The 20,092-nt window shown below is 41.6% G+C and overlaps 2 protein-coding genes across 2 annotated transcripts in view; both read left to right on the top strand.

Moving 5' to 3' along the window:
* The window catches only part of LOC107040988 (iron-sulfur cluster assembly 1 homolog, mitochondrial), a 76,748-nt gene extending 67,027 nt beyond the window's left edge, over positions 1-9,721 (top strand). Inside the window, exon 3 of the mRNA XM_015261329.2 lies at positions 9,237-9,721. Within this exon, the coding sequence (XP_015116815.1) occupies positions 9,237-9,491 (255 nt within the window). The 3' untranslated portion in view covers positions 9,492-9,721. The remainder of the gene's footprint in view (positions 1-9,236) is intronic.
* Positions 9,722-19,071: 9,350 nt separating this feature from the next.
* Positions 19,072-19,546, top strand: LOC107040982 (the record flags this gene model as incomplete). The annotated part of the gene is given in 1 exon segment (XM_015261321.1): positions 19,072-19,546. A coding segment is annotated over 1 exon segment (452 nt), but the record flags the coding sequence as incomplete, so codon positions are not given.
* Positions 19,547-20,092: the final 546 nt, after the last annotated feature.

Below are 20,092 nucleotides of genomic sequence, written 5' to 3'. Positions count from 1 at the left end.
GCTTTTCAGAGTTAAAAATAGATGAGAATTTGAAAGCCAATGTTTTCCTTACGTATAGAACAGCTGATGAGATAGAGTCAGATGAAGGTAATTTGAATGACGAGATAACACGCACTTTTATCTAGCATCAACTCAGACCCAACAAGTTATAGAGACGCGATGAGTTGAGGAGACGGTGAGAAGTGGCAAATAGCTGTGAATGAGAAATTGAACTCTATGGATAAAAATCAGGTGTGGAAATTGGTCAATAGACCGATCAAAATGAGTAATGATAAGAAATTAAATGTTGTAGACTCAAAATGGGTATTCAAATTAAAACAAGAAGCGGATGATAAGGTGAGATACAAGGCAAGATTGGTTATTCGAGGCTTTAAAGATAAAAATATCTATGAATTGTGGGAAACTTATGCTCTTGTTTCCAGACTACATTTGGTTAGGGCAGAGTTAGCAATTATAAACAAATATGATTTAGAAGTATGTCAACTAGATGTAAAAACAGCATTCTTGAATGGCGAGATTGATGAGAAAATTTTTATGAAAATTCCTGATGAGACTACTCACACAGACGAGGAAAGGCGAGAAACGGTGTGCAAGCTGGAGCGAACACTTTATGGTTTGAGAATTAGTCCTAAGCGATGGAATATCAAATTCACTGAAGTAGCCTTGGGTATGAGGTTGACAAATTCCGGTTTAGAACCATGCTTATTTACGTGGCGAGATGGAGAGAAATTGTTAATATTACTTTTGTATGTTGACATTTTACTGGCGAGCAATGATAAAATGAAATTGGAAGAAGTAAAACTAAAACTAAGTCTAGAATTTGAGATGACAATTTTGTGCGAACCCAAAGAATTTTTGAGCATCGCAATCAGACGAGACAGGAAAAATAGCACAATTAAACTGAGCCAGGAAAAATACATAGAGAAAATTCTAGTTAAGTTCGGATTTGACAAATCCCATCCTCAGAGGACCTCAATGAATACCGCTCAAGCAACAAATAATGAGAGAAATAAACGAGAAGAAGACGTTGACGATAATAAGTTGAAAGTAACAGAAAATTGCGAGAATATACCACTAGGCCAGACATCTCGTACACAGTTAATGTTCTCAGTAGGCATCAGATAAACTCAACTGAAAAGGATTGGATCATGGTTAAAAGAGTATTGAGATATTTGAGAGGTAGTACGTCTTTAGGTTTAAAATATACAGGTGCGAGTGATGGAATTCAAGGCTATTCTGATTCGACCTTTGCAGACTGCAACAATGTACTAACTACGTGTGGTTTTGTAATAAAATTGTTTGAAGATTCAATAATCTCGAGGACACACAAACAAACATATGTAGCTCTGTCGACCTGCCAAGCCGAATATGTTGTGATGAGCGAGGCGAGTCAAGAAATGTTATCAATTTACAATTCATTGAGACCAGTGATGACAGATGCGGGCGCAAATCCCACGCGTGGGATTTTCGTGCGCAGCTCCCCGGCGCATGGGATATTCGTACGCAACTCCTTCGCGCACTCATGAGGCATGGGCATGCGCGGAACCTGGTATGTCTCCCGCGAGATATTATTCCGGAAGTAATTTTCTACATCCGAGTAAAATAAATGAAATTTTGCAAAAAATGAATGAAAAATTATTTTCTTTATTCCCCATATACCTAATTGTATTTTTGTATTCCCCAGATACAAAATATGCATGCTTGATTTAATATATTTAAGGACGAATTTAACGATAGATAGTAAATAACATGATGGGTAGTTTAACTTGTATTTTCGGGTGACATGACATATATATTGAGACACCGATTGATGCATGTAAACACGATGAGAAACAAAATACAATCGCCATCCCAGTTGGGTATAGGACGAAAGGTCATTAGGTGTAAAGCCACGATTAGGCATTTATCGTGTGTGAAGTGCAATTTAAGTGCAATTGTTCGTATTTTAAGTGCAATTATCAGTGCAATTTGTTGAAAATGGTCGGAGGACGTAGCTTCAAGAGGGAAAACAACCCAAAAACAGTGGAAATCGGTGTTCCAGCAGGAAAAAGGAAGAAAGTATTCCAAGAATCGTGGAAAAATTTCTCAGAGTCTAGTGGCTGGCTCAAAAGCGTTGAAGTTGATAAATTTAGGGCTTTTTGTACTGGATTTAATACAGCGATTGTTGCCGGAAAAACGGAAGTACTGAGACATGCAAATTCTGAGAGACATCGCGAAAATGTCATCAAGCCAAACATCATCCAGTGTCACAAAACTGTCAATGAGTCTGGGGCTCAGCCTAGTTCGGGTAGTATAATGTCAGAACACGACAAATCGGTAAAGACTGCGGAAATTCTTCTATTCAATTACATTGCAGAAAACAATGTAGCCATTAGTTCGATAGATGATTTTAACTCCGGTTCTCAAGAGAGCATTTCCTGATAGTAAAATCACCAGTGATTTGTCTCTGGGGCGTACCAAGTGCACAAGTGTAATAAAAAATGTTCTTGCTCGTATCGCTAGTCATACTCTTGTTGAAATTTTAAAAGAGAATAAATTTTCAATTCTAGTAGATGAAACCACTGATATTTCGAAGACGAAAATTCTTTGTGTTTTCGCACGTTATGTTTCACCCGTAGATAATAAAGTAAAAACAGAATTATTAGACTTAATTGAATTAGATGCAACTGACGGTTCTGCTGAAAAAATTGACATTTCTTTTTAAAAATTATTAGACGATAAAGAAATTCCAATAACAAATATCAAAGGTTTGGCCTCTGATAATGCTAATGTAATGCTGGGTGAAAAGAATTCTTTTGCAAGTAGATTAAAATTAGAAGTACCGGGACTTGTGGTTATGAATTGTATTTGTCATTCGTCTGCTATCGCGTCAAAGGCATGTGCAAAATTGCCCAAAGAACCTGAAGAACTGATTAGAGGTGTATCGAGGTATTTTTGCAACAGCGCAAAGCGTTGTGCGATTTTACAAGAATATCAAACTTTTTTTTGAACAAGAACAATTTAAAATTTTGAGTTTATCGAACACAAGATGGTTATGTCTTCATCAATGTGTCACGCGTATTTTATGTAATTGGGATGCTTTAAAATTATTTTTTCAGGGAGTTGTATTAGAAGAAACTGATACTACCGCGAAGATGATTTTCGAGTTCATGAGTGACGATTGCACAAAAGCGAACTTTCTTTTTTTGAAATATTCTTTAAATTTTTTTAAATTTAATGCTCTGTTTCATTCACGTAAAGTTATGTTGCATAAATTGGCTGAAAACAGTGAACAATTGATTCGTACTCTTGCACGGAATTTCCTGAAAAGAAATATCGTTGACGATCTTTTTACAACTTCAATTAATGTTGATCATCCCTATCACCACTTGAAGCTGGATGATATTTGCCTTGATCCAGAATGCACAAAACTTGTTAGTACCTTCCTTGCACTAATTGCTGAATATTTTCGTAAACGTTGTTTACAATTCTATATTGTCGCGATAGTTGAAATGAGGAAATGTTTACCATACAATCATAAAATCGTTAAGAATTTGAAATTTCTAAATCCCGAAGCCGCACTGGATGATAGTGAGAAGCGAATTCCCTCTTCGGTAATTTTTGAACTTGCTTCTCATTTTGATAATTTTGATGAAACCGAATTAGCATTAGAGTGGTATCAGTTGCCTGATTCATTCCTACACTTCCGTAAAGAAAACGCGCTTTCTCAGCCGGTAGATGATTTTTGGAGCGATATTTGTAACTTGAAAGATTTTTCTGATCAATTGATATTTCCTAATTTAAGCAAACTTATAAGAATCGTTCTTTGTTTGCCTCATTCCAATGCAGAAACGGAACGTATCTTTTCAATCGTAACTGATATTAAAATTAAGCGTACTAAACTCGGTACTGAATGTGTGAATGCCATTTGTCAGGTACGATCCTCTAATCAGTGTCATAATATTAATTGTAGAACTTTCCAAGTGCAGAAAAGTCACCTTGATCTATATAATTCAGATAATTTGTACTCGAAGGAAATTTCACTGAATTGAACGGTCTTCCCCAACATTTTCCGTTAATATCCAATTTATTTCTGGTAGTAAGTTGACGCTTTTGAGCCGCCATAATCACTGTTTCGTTTTGTACATTGATTATCAACATCTAATGATGTTTCCATTCACTTATGTCGTTTTACTTTCTGTAAGAATAGATTGAGGCATTTTTAATTCTTGAAATAATTCTTTTTGTTGTAGCTCTTTTTCAGCTGAAAAAAATGGTTGTTTTCACGGCCGGTTGGCCCTTTTCAGGGCCCCAAATGATTAAAACGTAGAAAATTCAATAAAGCTATTATTATAGTTGGACCTTTCCTTCCTCCTATTGCCCCGGAACTATTCCACTTCAAAATTCAACACATAACATCGTTTTAATTTCAAACAGAATGGCGCTTGTGGTGGGTTCCCCTTCTCCGTGATAATGAGGCGACTTCCCCTTCCACAATCCATTCAATTTTGAATCTTTCCTGAGAATACAAATCCATACCGCGTTTCAAATTAAAAAAAAAAAAATTTCAATTATTTTTCATTTTTTTTCTCTTTTTTTTTATTTGACCCTCTCGATGTTGGACCCTTGTGCAATTATCTCATTTGCTCATCCCCTTGTAACGTTCGACTTTCGTGGAAAATGGCCGTCGTAACATTCGCCTGTTGTGGAAATGAATTGCTCTATTGTGACCCTCGTGACATTTGACTATCGTGAAATTTGACCACCCCTTTGGGACCCTCGTGACCCTTGACAAAATTTGACTATCCCCTTGTGACCTTCATGACATTCGACTCTCGTGAAATTTAGCGACTCCTTTGGGACCCTCGTGACCCTTGTAAAATTTGACTGTCCCCTTGTGACCCTCGTGAAATTTAGCCACCCCTTTGGGACCCTCGTGACCCTTGCAAAATTTGACTCTCCCCTTTGTGACTCTCATGACGTTTGACCCTCATGAAATTGGACCCAATGTGACATGTAACCCTTGCTTTATCGATCACATGAAGACCTATTATTATATCGTCTAACAATTATTAAGTTTATTTCACACACAAAACACGAAACAAATGGAATAATAAGTCATGGCGTTGTCGATCGAATCCTAACGATTTGAACAGAGCGCCAGGCATTCGGCGCCCTAAATGCTGCGCAGTGGTACACGGGCGCGGAGTGGGGGGGCTATGGGACTCGCGTCTGGCATCACTGATTGAGACGGATCCTCGTCGAACCCCTACTTCCTATGATACTCTGGTGTAATAACAAAGCCGCAATGATTAATCCAGAAACAAGTGGTGGAAATAAATTGAGACATGTCATTGAAATTAAAGCTCATCACATCAAAGAGTGTGTTAAAACAGGTTTAATAGTAGTTAAATGGGTTTGTTCGAAAGATCAAATTGCTGACGTATTCACGAAACCTCTTTCTTTTGGATTACATAAAGATTTAACGGATCGAATAATGAATATTATTGAATGAGTACTGAGGTCAACTATTTCTTTTCTGTTCAATTTAGGAACTGATCAAAAGTAGGAGAAATCTGGGACCAAAGGAGAGATGAGATTGTGTGTGATGAGAGACGAGACTTTATACAACGAGATATGGGCATAAATAAAGGCGAGAGATAAACAATGATAGGAGAGGAAATACATTGTGACGTATTTTTCAACGACACACGTGGGAAATCGTGTGCATTTCCATCCACTAACTTTCAGCAACCCTTTTGGAATCTCTCAACCCGAATAAGTACGGAGGTGATTAACGAGAGGAAACAAAGAAAAAATGCCGAAGGGGCGTCAATCTTTTTAACCTTCAAAGGACAAGGTCACAATGTCGAAGCGCGTTCCACAACCAGCTCAGGAAACCGCGGAGGCATGTGGGAACGGGCGAACCTTTAATGCAGTTGAACACCATGGATGATCGGAAATAACAATTGAAATGTATTTTATCAGAATAATAAAAAAAAATTCAGTGAAACGCTATCACAATAGTAATAAGATTCTTACATGCGCGGGAGAGGACTCCCGCGAGCGAAGACTCGATACAATCCAAATAAATAATTTCTCTGAAAATACCAATGATGAGTTTTCAGAAAAGAATTGAATTTATGAAATTACAAAATTAATTATTTCAATGAAACGCGCGAGAGAGAACTCTTAACGCGATATGCCTCGATACAGAGTAATACTAATTCGTGAAATCCGACAATGAAAAATAATAGAAAAAATCAAAGATTTTCGAAATATTAATCGAGGGTGTAGAAGACGCAAACCGTGCGCGAGAATCACCCAGAGCGCGACGACGCGAAGGCCCCACGAATAAAACAATTGAAGAATTTCCAAATGCAATCCAACCGTTAAACGGCAAAAAAAATAATGAAACAAATAATGCTCAATAAATAAATTAGGCCAAAGGCCACGGAGCGCCGCGTCCCGAATGCAAAGGCTCAAATTTTAACACTCAAACGGTGTCCAAAATGGCCACCGGAGAAATGAATCGAAAAATCACGCGAGCACTCACAAATTGAAACACGCTCACCGTTTGATACGCGAGAAACTCCAGGATAAACTCGTCTGGACCCTCAGTACCGCGACGTCAGGAAAAGGCCCAAAAATCCGGGCACACCAAAGTAATAATTGTTTTAACAATTTAAAGAAGCTCAAAGAGCGTAATAAAACTTTAATTGCGTAGAGCGACTTAATATGGCTGAACCCCAGCGAAGAGTGGTCCGTCGGGGCCGTACATCGCCCCGAGGAACCTCAAAATCTTTTCTACCTCCACCCCAATCAACCGATGGTAGCGCGGAGAATCCGCGTCCCAATGAAATTTGAATAATGAATTTTCAGTTGGTAATTATTCAGTATTTATGAATCCCAGAAAACTGAGACCTGCGCCTCGCGATCGGTGGAGGTGATCCGCGTTGAATGGCGCATAAGCCAACATAATCTGCGGCTCCCTCGATGCTACAGCATGAGTTTTTTTCTTGGGTGGCCTTGCGCCACCGATCCATCGGTGATGTAGTGAGGGTTCGCACGTAGAGACCTGAGATGCCTGCTGGCGTGCGTCGATCGTCTCTCACGTCCTTCGTGGTGTGAGTCTCCCAAACTCGGTGTGTGCGTGCTCATCGGTGTGCTACTCGTCATCTGTTGTAGCGCCGACTTGTAGCCATTCCCGATGCTCCGCTCCACTCCCCTCGTCGCGAAGCTCAAGTGTAACCTACGGTGAGCGCGATCGACAGAATTTGAGAGATTAATAAAAGAAAGAGTAAATAAAAGAAATAAAGAAAATGACAATTGTGGCCCTGGGTGATCCGACTTCTCGCTGGGGTAAAAATACTAATTTTCCCCCCATGATCCGTGGTCAGTTCAGACGAGGAACAGTACATGATTTTTATCATGTTACAACATCAAGACAAGATATGAAGGAGAGATATGAAATTAAAGAGGAGAGATCTGAAGAGGACAACAGAAGCAGCCGGGAGGGAGTGTTGGAAATGTAGAACGTCTGCTCGTGTTCTCTTACCAACGCCACAGTTCGTGGTCTCGATACCATGCGACACCGTCGCGAGTATTTTATGTTCGTTACCTCACTTGCACGCCGAGCGTCTAGTGTGTTACTTCGTTAATAAAGTGGTCTTGAATTTATTCACGTGTTCTATTGTTTTATTCCTATAATACTACCTAAAACCCTCCATTTTTTTTATTATAAAGAGAGATTAGATTACAATTGATTTTCCTCGTGAATTCTTCCAGAGTCGCCACTCATTTTAATATTCTTCGCAAAAATACATGGAAATTCGAGGTTGTATAGGTTATGTATCAAAGTCGACAAATAAATATAATGGCTCAATTCTCAATAAATATGACCCGATAGTCTTCAAATCTCTCATAAAAATAGTTTCAGTAAAATTGTCCACACAAATAATATCAGTGATTTGAGTACAGTGCGTTTCCAAATGACTAATTATTTTGGAGATAGGTGATTGAAATAAATGGGTATACTCAGAGAAGAAATATTTATCTTGTCGGTGCCTGGGAAAGAAAAGAGGCCGAGTCAACGTTGTAACTCGCCTCATGCCTTATTTTCACAGCTTTTGGATTATCCAATCGAATTAAAGTTCATGGAGAAAGTGGGATGCTCTTATTTGATATTCTGATTGAAACTGCAGATGGCAGTTTTTCTATTTCTGTAAGATCCTACATTGAGTGTGGGTTTTGAATTTTAATCTTTATAAAATTTTAATTCACTACACTCTCTAATGAATCCTTATGGAAAATCCAACCACACGTCATGACGTCATATTTCGAAAGTTGTGTCACACAAATATCAAATCGATATTGAAAATGTCTCAAAACCCTATCACCTCCTTTGACTGTTCTTAACCCTCTAAGATGAAAAGCATAGTAAAGCGTAGTAGGACGCTCGAGTGGGGATGCTAGCAATCCGCTTTGATGGCCGTAGAGTGGGGATATTGAAATTCACCTTGGGAGATTAAGGTATATCCCTAGACAATAGGACCGAAAAGTTAGTCGCTATAGAGTTCTCCAAAAAATTCTAAATAATTTAATTTATTGCAGTCTTATAAGTTATCAAGTTTTTTTAGTGACATGTGTTATAGATGCAGGCAACAATAACTGTTTGCATCAATTTTTTTAATCAAATAAGGAATGTTTTCTAGAAATTACATTATTTTCAGTTAAATTTCCCAGAAAGTATGTAGTACATAATTTTACAAAAAAATGTGGCGTGAGCCACAATCAATTATTATTCCGCAATTCATATAAAGCGTCTCGAATATTCTCTATCGTTATGTTAGAGACAAACAGCAAGCTATCCTTATCCCTTCCGAAATTTTTGGACAATTATCGAACGTACCATAATAAAAGGTATTTAAAGCCTCAGGCTCCCGGTCAAAATATTCAGTTCGATTTCGAAATCTCCTAAACTGTAGTACAGCTGGTTTTGCATTTTTTTCAATAACTGGGGACTACTATGAACATTATCTATGAAAAACGTACGGACAATCTTGACAAAAATGTATATTCTAGGGATGTAGTATTTCCAATGAATGGGTGGTCACGTGAAAGGGCTGTACCTAGCAATTTTATTCAAATTCGATCAAAGGTAATATTACCATTACCTACCTCGCTTTGTATTTTGTACCAGCACCAGTGACATTGTAAGCATATTTTTACAGTCCCAAATTGTTTAATGTTTACAGATTGGATTAAAAGTTGGTGTACGACAGAGAGGTTGCAATGGATTGAGTTACACGCTCGATTATGCTACCGAAAAGAGTAAACTTGACGAGGAAGTCCTACAAGACGGTGTCCGAGTGATAATTGACCGAAAAGCCCAACTCTCGTTGTTAGGCACTGAGATGGATTACATCGAAGGAAAGTTGAGTTCAGAGTTTGTTTTCAACAATCCAAATATCAAAGGAACCTGTGGATGTGGGGAAAGTTTCTCCGTTTAATTTCAATAAGTGTACTACATTCAGACCCGTGAAGTCAAATTGTGTCATCAAATATAATAAAGAAATCGTAGTTGTTTTGCCGTGTAAATAATAAAATGATACCTTCATGCCGGCCATTTGGATGTACATAGAGAAATCGTTATATATAGAGATTATTCCGGAACACGAGATCTGTGAACTAGGTTCACATGTAACAGACGGTCAGACAAATATATGATGTCATTGAAGTATTCCTTGATGTACTCCATTGCACATGGGCGTTTCAAGGGGGGCAGGGAGGGGGGGGGGAGAGCGAGAGAGAATGATAAGATAAGATATGATGAGTTTATTGTTTAGAGAATTGAACAAAGTACATAACGGGCAGACAGAAACAAAAAGGAAAAGCAAAAAGCAATATACAGAGAAAAGCATGAAAAAACAAAGGAAAAGGTGAGTTCAGGTGCACAGCAAGACCAGCAGGAAGCAGAGAAGCACTCCGGTGGAGACGATGATGAAGATGAAGAAGATTACGAGCAAGAAGATGCCAACGCTTCGCGTGCAGGCATCCAGCACCCCAGTTGGCGCTTAAAGGATGCAGGCAAGGCCAAATCCCTGAAACAGGCGGGAATTCTATTCCAAATCTCAGGGCCAGTAACTGCCAAAGCAGCCCGGAAGGTATCTGTCCGATAGGGACAATCAGGGCTTGCTGAACCAGCACCTGGCGGCGTGGCCTGGTGGAGGTATAGGCCAAGAAAAGTTCAGCCAGGTATGCAGGTTTGCCAGTTCTCAGCACGTGATGCATGATAGATGCAATGGCAGAGGCTCTATAGTCCGAGATAGTCAGCCAGCCTAGGCTGCGTCTAGCGGCAGAAATAGGCGCGTCACGAGGCAGGCCAGTGACGAATGGTACAGTCCTGTATTAGGCGCTGCAGTTGGAGGTCAAGCACAGAACCCACGCACTGAAGCACTGCAACACAGTAGAGAATGTGAGGGAAAATGAGGGCATTGACAAGTAGCTGCCGCAGAGGTACATCAGTGTAATTACGCAAGCTGTAGAGCTGGTAGAAAGCAGCATTAATCTTGGACGTAACAAGCTGAACGTGGTTGACGAATGTGAGCTTGCTGTCGATTGTGTGTGTATTAAGGGTCTCCTTATGACCCTTAACACCCCTACAACCCTTAGCACCTCTATGACCTTCGTGACCCTTAAGACCCTTAGTACATCTGTGACCCTCGTGGCCCTCATAACTCAGCCCCTCTATGACCTTCGTGACCCTTAAGACCCTTAGTACATCTGTGACCCTCGTGGCCCTCATAACTCAGCCCCTCTATGACCCTTATGGCCCTTAGCACCCCTATGACCCTTATGACCCTTAGGGCCCCTATAACCCTTGAGATCCTGGAGACCCTCGTGACCCTTGTGATCCTTAGCCTCTCTATAACCTTTATAACCCTTAACACCCCTATGAACCTTAGCACCTCTATGACCCTCGTGACGCTTATGACCCGTAGCACCCCTATGACCCTTATGACCCGTAGAACCCCTATGACCCTTAGTCTTATATTTGTTATATAGAGAGCACCCCCCCTATAAGCGCAACCCCCCCATGGGCACCCATGGAAGCGAGGGCCTCCACACCTTCTAGACCCTTCAGACCTTTGAGACCCTTGAGACCCGCCAGGGATGGGGGCGTCCCCTGAATTTTGAGGCTGAAAGATTTTTTTATTATATAGAGATACTACTAACATCGAGATAATTTACTAAATCTTGAGGTGGCCGCAAGTTGCCAAAGCTATCGAAATAGTTGATATATTTATTCTTCTTTTTATAAGCAACCCAATGAGTGCCAGGTCCCTCACTATCATCGAGATTTATTGCAGCAGACTCCTGCTTTCGGGGACCATTCTTGGGGATATCGTTCCTTATAGACACACCTCGAAAATGGCGAATTTTCATTGCTTTAGCAAATTTTAGTATATCTATATTAGTGAGAGCTCGGTGTGGTGGTTTTACAAGTTTTTTGGACTCAAATGGAGTCCTGAGCATTGCTTATAGGGCTTCAAATACAAACCCTTGCCAAGAGCAATATCTTCCATACTACGATTATGTCGCTTACTCTCCTCAAGGGTTTCCCTAGCAGCCTTAGCATCATTGACAGCTTTTGCAATACCTGCAGCACCTCCAGCCAAAGCACCTGTAGCACTGAGTCCAGCGAAGAGAGGGATGAGGAAAGCAGGCAAAATTCTATCGGTTTTCGTAGGAACAGGGAGGATGCGAGGCAAGGGACGAATTCCCCTTTTCCCCCGAGCATGTTTTACAGCCTGACGTGCACCCTTCAATGCTGTTCTCACTGCATCGATTCCTGGGAGCACCGAGGCTTTAGAAGCATCAATAATCTGACGCAATGGGATCTTCTTCTTCCTTCGCTTGCTACCCTCTCCAATTTTTCTTTTTTTAACTCGTCCAGTCCCTCTCTTCAGCTTATGACCCTTTGCAGTCCTCTCGCTTTTTTTATGTCAGGGTTCCTCTTTTTGCGTGCACTCATACCAAGTTTTCTCTTAGCCTTCATGCTGTTTACCACCCCCCAAGCTACAGCTTTTTCTGCAAGACCAGCGTCCTTCACCAACACTCGACTCCAAGCTCGCTCTTCTAAGATGCTATCAGCTTTATGTCTAGTAGGCAGATTATCTTTCCTCTGAGAGTAGGCAATATCGTGCTCCTTACAGGCCTCGTCAAGACGATTTATCCCACGATCACCACGAGCCAATCTTTTGGCTAATTTCGTGCCTGGTGCACAGTATTGATAACCTGGTACATGTAATTCCACTGGCAATTTATTAATCACCTTATTCAAAAAACCATCACCATTTGACTCTCTCTTACGTTTGCACGTAGCCATGGTCTGTCAACCACTGACAGAACTCATATAAATACCGCGTATTTATAATTGCTGTGGCAGTTGTCAAGATGAAGTTCAAGAAGCAAAATGTGAAACTCTCTGTCATCAATTTTGATCAAATCGTTCAGCAAAAGAAGGGTGGGGGAGAAAATCGACATAGAATTCTTCTACCGAATAGCGTGCATGCAGTCATATGTGGTCCGTCAAATAGTGGCAAAACAAATGTCTTGTTCGCACTCATCACTCTTCCAAATGGATTGAGATTTGAAAATGTTTGTGTCTATTCGAAGTCGCTAATCCAACGAAAATATCAGTTTTTGAAACAGTTGTCCGAATCTACAAAAGTAATTGAATATTTTCCATTCAGCAATCATGAGGAGGTGATCAAACCTGGGGATGCTCACCCCAATTCCATCATAATCTTTGATGATGTTGCTTGTGAAAAACACGACAATATGCGAGCATTCTTTTGTATGGGGCGCCATCAAGATGTGCACTGTTTCTATCCCTGTCAGACTTACGCTCGCATCCCAAAACATTTGGTGCGTGATAATACAAATTTTCTGATACTCTTTCGTCAAGATGAGATGAACTTAAAATATATTTATGACGATCATGTGAATATTAATGTCATATACACAATTCAGAGATTTGTGCTCAACCTGCTGGAATATGGACAAATATGGTTTTATAGTAATTGCTAAGGACAGTGAATGGAATGATGGACGCTATCGAAAAGGTTTCGACTGTTTCGTAACCATAACTAAGCAATGATCGTCAACATTGAATACAGTGTTGACTTGAACGTCTACTGATCAACATGCATCGCAAGGTATTGCAGAAAGAGTCGAAAGTTTAACATCACATTGCTCTAGCAAGACATTGCTCTTCAAGAATGAAAATCGTCGAAAATGGTGAGAATAAAAGTCATCACTTTCCTATGTCTTTTTAAGGCTCGAATGTAATTCTTTCGTTTTTGCGAAAGAATTAGATTGGTATAAGATAAATCAGTCAAAAGTGATGCTGATCAACTCCCGATACGTTTAAATATTAAATATTTGTATAAAAAGTGTGGACGAAGGGATTCTTATTTTCCTTGATTGGACGTGTGTGGAGAAAACATAATTTAATCCGAATAATATAGTATGGATGGATAGTTTTGGCTCATCCTACATCACTGAGGGACTACTAAGCTTTGCAGAGGACCATCACGGGGCCTAGGGCACGAGTTACAACAACGAGAGACCTTATAAAACACTATAAAAGCATCACACCTTCACATTCCCACGTCCGAGTTATTCACACCTGTCAAAACCTTGCCAGCGGAGTGATTTGGATACCCCGATATCCTGAATTACATCAATAGGGCGCAGCACGTTACGGGGTCCACCCAACCTAATCTAATACCTACACAATACCCGAAACTCTTCCATGAGGCGACAAACATCTCCAGAAAGACGTCACATACCACCTGGCATGAAAATTCACCTAAGATGAATAGATGGCGCCACCCCGCAGCACGTGACCGGCGAAATATGCAAATGAGGCCGGGATTGGCTAATCGTTTGAATTCAGGGCCAATGTCAAGGCCCAAGAGAAATGGAGCAAGATACATGTGATCGAGAGGGTAATAATCATTTCCGCCTTTCTCATCACTTCCATCTCTACCGTCAAACAGCTTCAGCTTCTCTGACAGGAGAAATTATTAGTTGTTACGGAGACAATCGACTCCATCTTGAAACCGCGGAGGGCATCCAAGTCGATGCAATTTTGATACGAGAGATGTTAGATGTTAGATCAGGCGATCCATGCGATATTCCGCGGCAAAACATTAGGGAGAAATGACCGGCAGCGATAAGAGAATTTTCTGAGATACTCATAATTTGGACTTGTGGTTGTATTTTGTTTTATTCTTTATAATTCTTCTCCGGAGGAGCAAAGGAGAGAGAAATATATCTCGACTAGTATCGCCGGTACGAGGCATAGTGGAAGCCCACGTTGTGTCTACGGACCTGCAAAGCGTGTATTTACCATTGGTGAATTATTAAATTTACAACCAAGCCTCTTGTTTCTCCGGACAGCAATTCATTAATTATCTTCGGGTCATTATTATTTTGAGTTTGTATAGAGTCTGTTGGACCGGAATTCTGTGGAAATTGTTATTATGTTTACTATCTTGGTTATTATTTTTCTTTATATTTTTCGTAGCGAACGAAAGTATTACTTCAGTTGTATTATTATTTTGGGTGACGACCCGCATTTATCACATTTATTTTTGTTTTCTCGAATAATTGAATATCATGTTTATAAAATAGAGAAATCTTGACTTACTCGATACTCTTCCTCTCTTTATTCTTACTGAACTACTCCCTCTCCCCAACAATAAGGTATTTAAGTTGGATTTCTTGAAGAATTAAAGGGTTCTGAGGCACCGTATTTACACCTCATCACAATCGTACAGTACGACTTCACAAGGTTTAGCTTATTCAGTTACCAGAGACTCCCCTCAATAGTAATGATTGATAATAAATAATACAGGGTATCCCATAGCATGTGACCAAAGGAAATTGCGTAGAATACCGCCAGGTGACAGTGCAATCTAAAGTCTAATATATGGTTGAAGTGGAGACTCTCCGCAAATTTCATTCATGCTTCAGTCACTCGGGAATTGCAGCACTAAAATGGAAAATTTAACTATCGAACAAAAATCATTCCTCATCAAATCATATTACCGAAAAGGAAATTCAGCTACTGCAGCTATAAGAGTATTTCATTCTAAGTATAGCATACACACTGGAGTGTCTGATTCGAGTCTCAAACGGTAAATAAAGTGAATGAACTAACCAAAAAACTTTGTTTTCTTTTGTTGAGAATTGACGCATTTTTCGACCAATTATGGGTATTTTCAGGATAATTAAGAAATTTGATCAGTACGGTACACTAGACGATAGAAGGTATGAGCATCCTGGTCCTTCACGTACTGTAACCACGGATGAAGTTGTCCGCACAACTGAAGAACATTTCAAAAAATATCCAGATACTCTCCGAAAGGCTTCTCAAACCTTGAAAGTCTCAAAAACTTCACTTCACCGCATCTTGAAAGTGTTTTTAAACTTCCATCGCTACAAAATTTCTGTACATCAATTTTTAAGTGAGGAGGCGATGGCTCGCCGTGTGCCATTTTGCCAAGAACTTCATAATTTTCTTGAATTCAAGGAAATGAAGGCACAGAATATCATCTTCTGGGATGAAGCACATTTCTACTTAAGTGGCTTAGTAAATAAACAAAATTTTCGCTTTTGGGGGACTGACTCACCTCACGTTATTGAAACAAAGTCTTCATACCCGAAAAAAGTCATTGCATGGGCAGCAATCACAATAAAAGGTATTTTCCTGGAATTTATTGAGTCCGACAATCAGTGCTGATATTTACTGTGAGTTCTTGAAGAAGAACTTCTTTCCTTGGGCATGAAAAAATCAATTAGTCAAGAATTTCTACTTCATGCAAGATGGTCCCGCCTAACACAAGACTGCTAGAGTAATTGAAATACTTTTTTCCGTTTACGGCACTCGTGTGTTAGGCTTGGGTTACCCTAAGTATGCCCATGGGGGTATGGAATGGCCGTCTTACAGTCCGGACTTAAATCCATGCAATTTTTACCTATGGGGTTTTCTGAAGGACAAGTGCTATGAGAAGCATCCGACGACGGTGGGAGAGTTGCAAGATGCAATTAGGGATGCTATCCGAGCTGTTGATAAAAACACAATACAGTGCATCTATACCAGTTTCGAACGCAGGATAGTGTTCTGTAGTACAAGTGATGGCGGATACTTGGAAGGAATTGTATTGTAATTTGCCGAAACTTCCTTGTACAATAAAAAAAGAACAATTATTTACATTTTATTGTATCCAAGTTGTTTGCAATTTACTTTGGTTACATGCTATGGAACACCCTGTAGTTGCGCGAGGGAATTAATCTCCGGATTTTTACCTCGTGATAAATGGAAGACCTGTTTGATGCGCCTAGCTTACTGAGTCAATAGAGACTCCAACTGTTATTCTGAATTTAAACAAAAATCACTACACACGAAGAGTGATAATCTTTAAAATCTGCCTCGTCACAAGTGAAAAAAAAAATTCTTTTTTTCAATGTCAAGTCCGAGATTTGAACTCGGGAACCCTCGTTCCGCTGCGATATTGTAGCTAATAATTATACTCAAGTCTGTGACGTTGAAACCAGATTAAACTAATTATTTCACTCAACTTTCAAATTATTTTCCCAAAATAATCCAGTTTCAAAGGTCTTGTAGACTTAAATCACGTACACGGTGGATTTTCCACAATAGATGCCTTTTGGTATTAAATTACTATTATTTATACTTTCTTTTATTTTTGTTTGGGCCAAAGTATTATTAAATTCTATCAGAATAATTATTTTATTAATTAATATTCGATAATTGAATCTGTTCAAGGACTTCCGTTTCCGGTCTGCGAGGAGAGTGTGGCAGGTATATACAGTGCTTGGGTTTTTTGCTCTTTTGAAGAGGCTTAGAGGTTGTGTGGGTGGGCAGAGGGTGGAACGGGTGGAAGAAGGGAGGAGTGGTGTGTGAAGGGGTGTGAAAGTGGTGTGTTTGGGGTATGAGTAGGTGAAGGAGGGTTAAAAGTGTGGTGGGCGAGTTGGAGGTTAGCTTGGCACGGAGTGAACGGGGGAGAAAAGGAAGAAAGCGCGGGGGCTTGGGCGGTGTAGGGAGAATTGGTGTAAGGGAGAGAGGGTGGTGAAGGGGGATACAACAGATTGGAGGGATATTTAGGGGTGGCTTCAGGGGAGAAAGAGCTAGGTTGATCTTGGCGTGAAGGGGAGGAGGGGGATAGGTGTTGTTTTGGCGGGAGACAGGACGTGGAAAGGGGAAGGTAGCGACAGATAGAGAGAAGCGGTGATAAGGGCAATTAAAGATCGGACAGGTCGATAGAGCAGGTGAGAAAGATAAGGAAGGGAAATGAGTCATTTGTTCCGCTCAGTGGTGGTGTCGTCGAGGTCGATGGAGATACCGGCGAGCGGGAAGGGGGGAGCGGGTAGTGGCGACGAAGGAGGGGCGAGAGAGGAGGATACGGAAGATTTGAGCGGGAAGGGGAATGAGCAGGATAGTGGAGGCCAAAATGAGACCGTGTATGAGTCTTCGATAGAGTTGTCGGGCCTTTCTGATAAAGAGTGGGGCGGGGAGGCAGAGGTGGGGAAGAAAAAGAGTGGGAGTCCCACGAATTTGGAGAGGCTAGAGAGGTTTGGTAGGGTTATTGGGAGGAGAACCAGATCTCTGTCGTCGCTGGAGGCATGGGAGAAGGAGGAAATGGAGGATTACGGGAGGAGGGGAAACAGGTCGGAGAATAGCGAAGGTAGTAAGAGGAGGAGGTCGGTGGAATTGAGGGGTTGGAAGCGCTGGAAAGAAAAGCAGAGAAGGTGGAAGCTCTGGAGAAAATGGTGGGGGAACAAAAGTTGGGAAAAGAGGAAGAAGGGGGAGAGGGGGGGGCAGGTGTGCAGAGAAGATGAGAAACTGAAGGAAAGAGTATGGAAACTGGAATTGTGGGAGGAAAAAAGGAAAAGGGAGAGGAGAAGTAAGAATTTGGTGGTGAGAAAGATTGAACTGGGAGAAGGGAACGGAAGACAGGAGGTTGTGGAACTGCTGACAGGGGTGTTGGAGGTCGAGGTGGGGGTGAAGGGAATGAGAAAACTGGGGGGAAAGGATGGGCAAGGGAGGGGGACAGTAGTGGTGGAGCTGGAGGACCCCAGTCAGAAAAGGAAGGTGATGGAAGGTAGGGCGAAACTGAGGGGTAGGCCAGAGAGGCTGGATAACGATCTAACGTGGATGGAAAGGAGGATGCAGTGGAGGCTGGAGCGCGTAGAAGGAATAGAAAGAAGGAAAGGGAGGAGAGTAAGGGTGGGAAAGGGAATGATGTGGATTGATGGAGAGAGGTGGATTATCGATGAAAGAACGGAGAAACTATGGAATGAGAGGGATGAGGAATGGCAGGATGTGAGAAGGGAGGGCCAGAGAAGGGTGGGTAACAGGACAGAGGAGGTAGATAATGGAGAGATGGAGACAGAGCTGATCGATCAGCCAGGGGGGGAGGATCAAATAGTCAGTAGGGAAGGGGGGGCAGGATCGAAACGGGAAGAAAGGAGGGAGTGAGAATAGTTTTTTGGAATGTGAGGAGATTAGAAAGGAAAGACAAAAACTTTTGGGAGAGGATGAGGAGAGGGGACGTTTTGGTGTTAATGGAGACTTGGACTGAAAAGGCAGGCTGGGAGAGGGTGAAGGAGAGACTGCCTGACGGGTACTGGTGGAAAGTACAACTAGCCGCAAGGGATTATAAGAAAGGGAGGGCGAAGGGAGGAATGCTGATGGGAATAAGGAAGGAGTTGAGCGACGGAGAAGAGTGGGAAGGAGTGGAGGAGGAAGGAAAAGAGACGGAGGGGAGGATAGAGGGAAAGATAAGACTGAGGAAGGAAACATGCAGAGTAATAGGGGTATATGTAAATAGGGATATGGACAGGAAAATGGAGAGGGTCAAGAAAGAAATGGAGAGAAAGGGAGAGGAGATAGTAATGATAGGGGGGGACTTTAATGCTGCGACGGGGACGGAAGGGGGACTGGTGGAGGATGATGAAGGGGGGGAAGAGAGTCAAGAAGGTCTAAGGATAAGAGGGAGGTGGATAAAGAGGGAAAAATGCTGGTGAAAGCGCTGGACGAAACGGGATGGACGATTTTGAATGGAAACCACAAGGGGGATGAGGAGGGAGAGTTCACAAGAGAGGAAGGAGTAAATAGGACGGTCATAGACTACGTACTGACGGATGATAGGGAGAGGGGAATAGTGGAAAGTATGGTGGTGGGAGAGGAATGTAATTCGGATCACTTCCCACTGCTGGTAACGGTGAAAGGAGAGGAGTCTAGGAGGGCAGGGGGACCCAGAACGAAGGGAAGTAGGAAGTCACTCAAGGTATCTTTCTGGGAGAGAGAGGAGAGAGAAAAACTGAGAAGAGAATTAGAGAAGATGGAATGGGGGGAGGGTTCGGTGGATGAGATGGTGAAGGAAGTAAGGGAAAGGGTGAAGGAGATCAAAAGTAGGATAGAGAGCGAGATGAAAAGGAAAGGGAAGCGTTGGGGGGACTGGTGGGACGTGGAGTGCCAGGGGAATAAGAAAGAGGTGAGAAGGACTCTGAGGTAGGCGAGGAAAGGGAAAGTGTCGAGGGATGAGTATAGGGTTAGGAAAAGGGATTATAATAAGTTATGTCTGAGGAAGAAGGAGGAGGAGTGGGCAAAGTTTGAAGCGGAGGTGGGGAGGGCAGTTGAGGAGGGGAGAGTATGGGAGGTTGTGAATAGGGAGAGGAAAACAAAGAAGAAGGTAAACGAAAGGATCGGGTTGGAGGAATCGAAGGACTATTTTAGGAGGCTGTTAGGAGGAGTAGAATAGAGAGTGTTAGGGGAGGGTAGGAGGGATGGATGGGATGAGGGAGAGGACGGTTTATCATACGAGGAGGTGGAAGTGGTGTTAAAGAAGCTGAAAGGGGGAAAGGCGACAGGAGAGGATGAGATAGAGAATGAGATCTGGAAAGAAGGGGGAGACGGGATGACAAGGGTAGCGTGGAGGATATGTAATGGTGTCTGGAAGGGTGGAGGTTGGCCGGCAGAGTGGAAAGATGGGCTGCTGGCCCCAATAGTAAA

The sequence above is a fragment of the Diachasma alloeum genome, unplaced genomic scaffold (genome assembly GCF_001412515.2).
Source record: "Diachasma alloeum isolate Michigan unplaced genomic scaffold, Dall2.0 Dall_scaffold_00352, whole genome shotgun sequence".
Taxonomy (NCBI): domain Eukaryota; kingdom Metazoa; phylum Arthropoda; class Insecta; order Hymenoptera; family Braconidae; genus Diachasma; species Diachasma alloeum.
The sequence above is the reverse complement of the archived record's forward strand: the minus strand, read 5'-3'. Positions and strand labels throughout refer to the sequence as shown.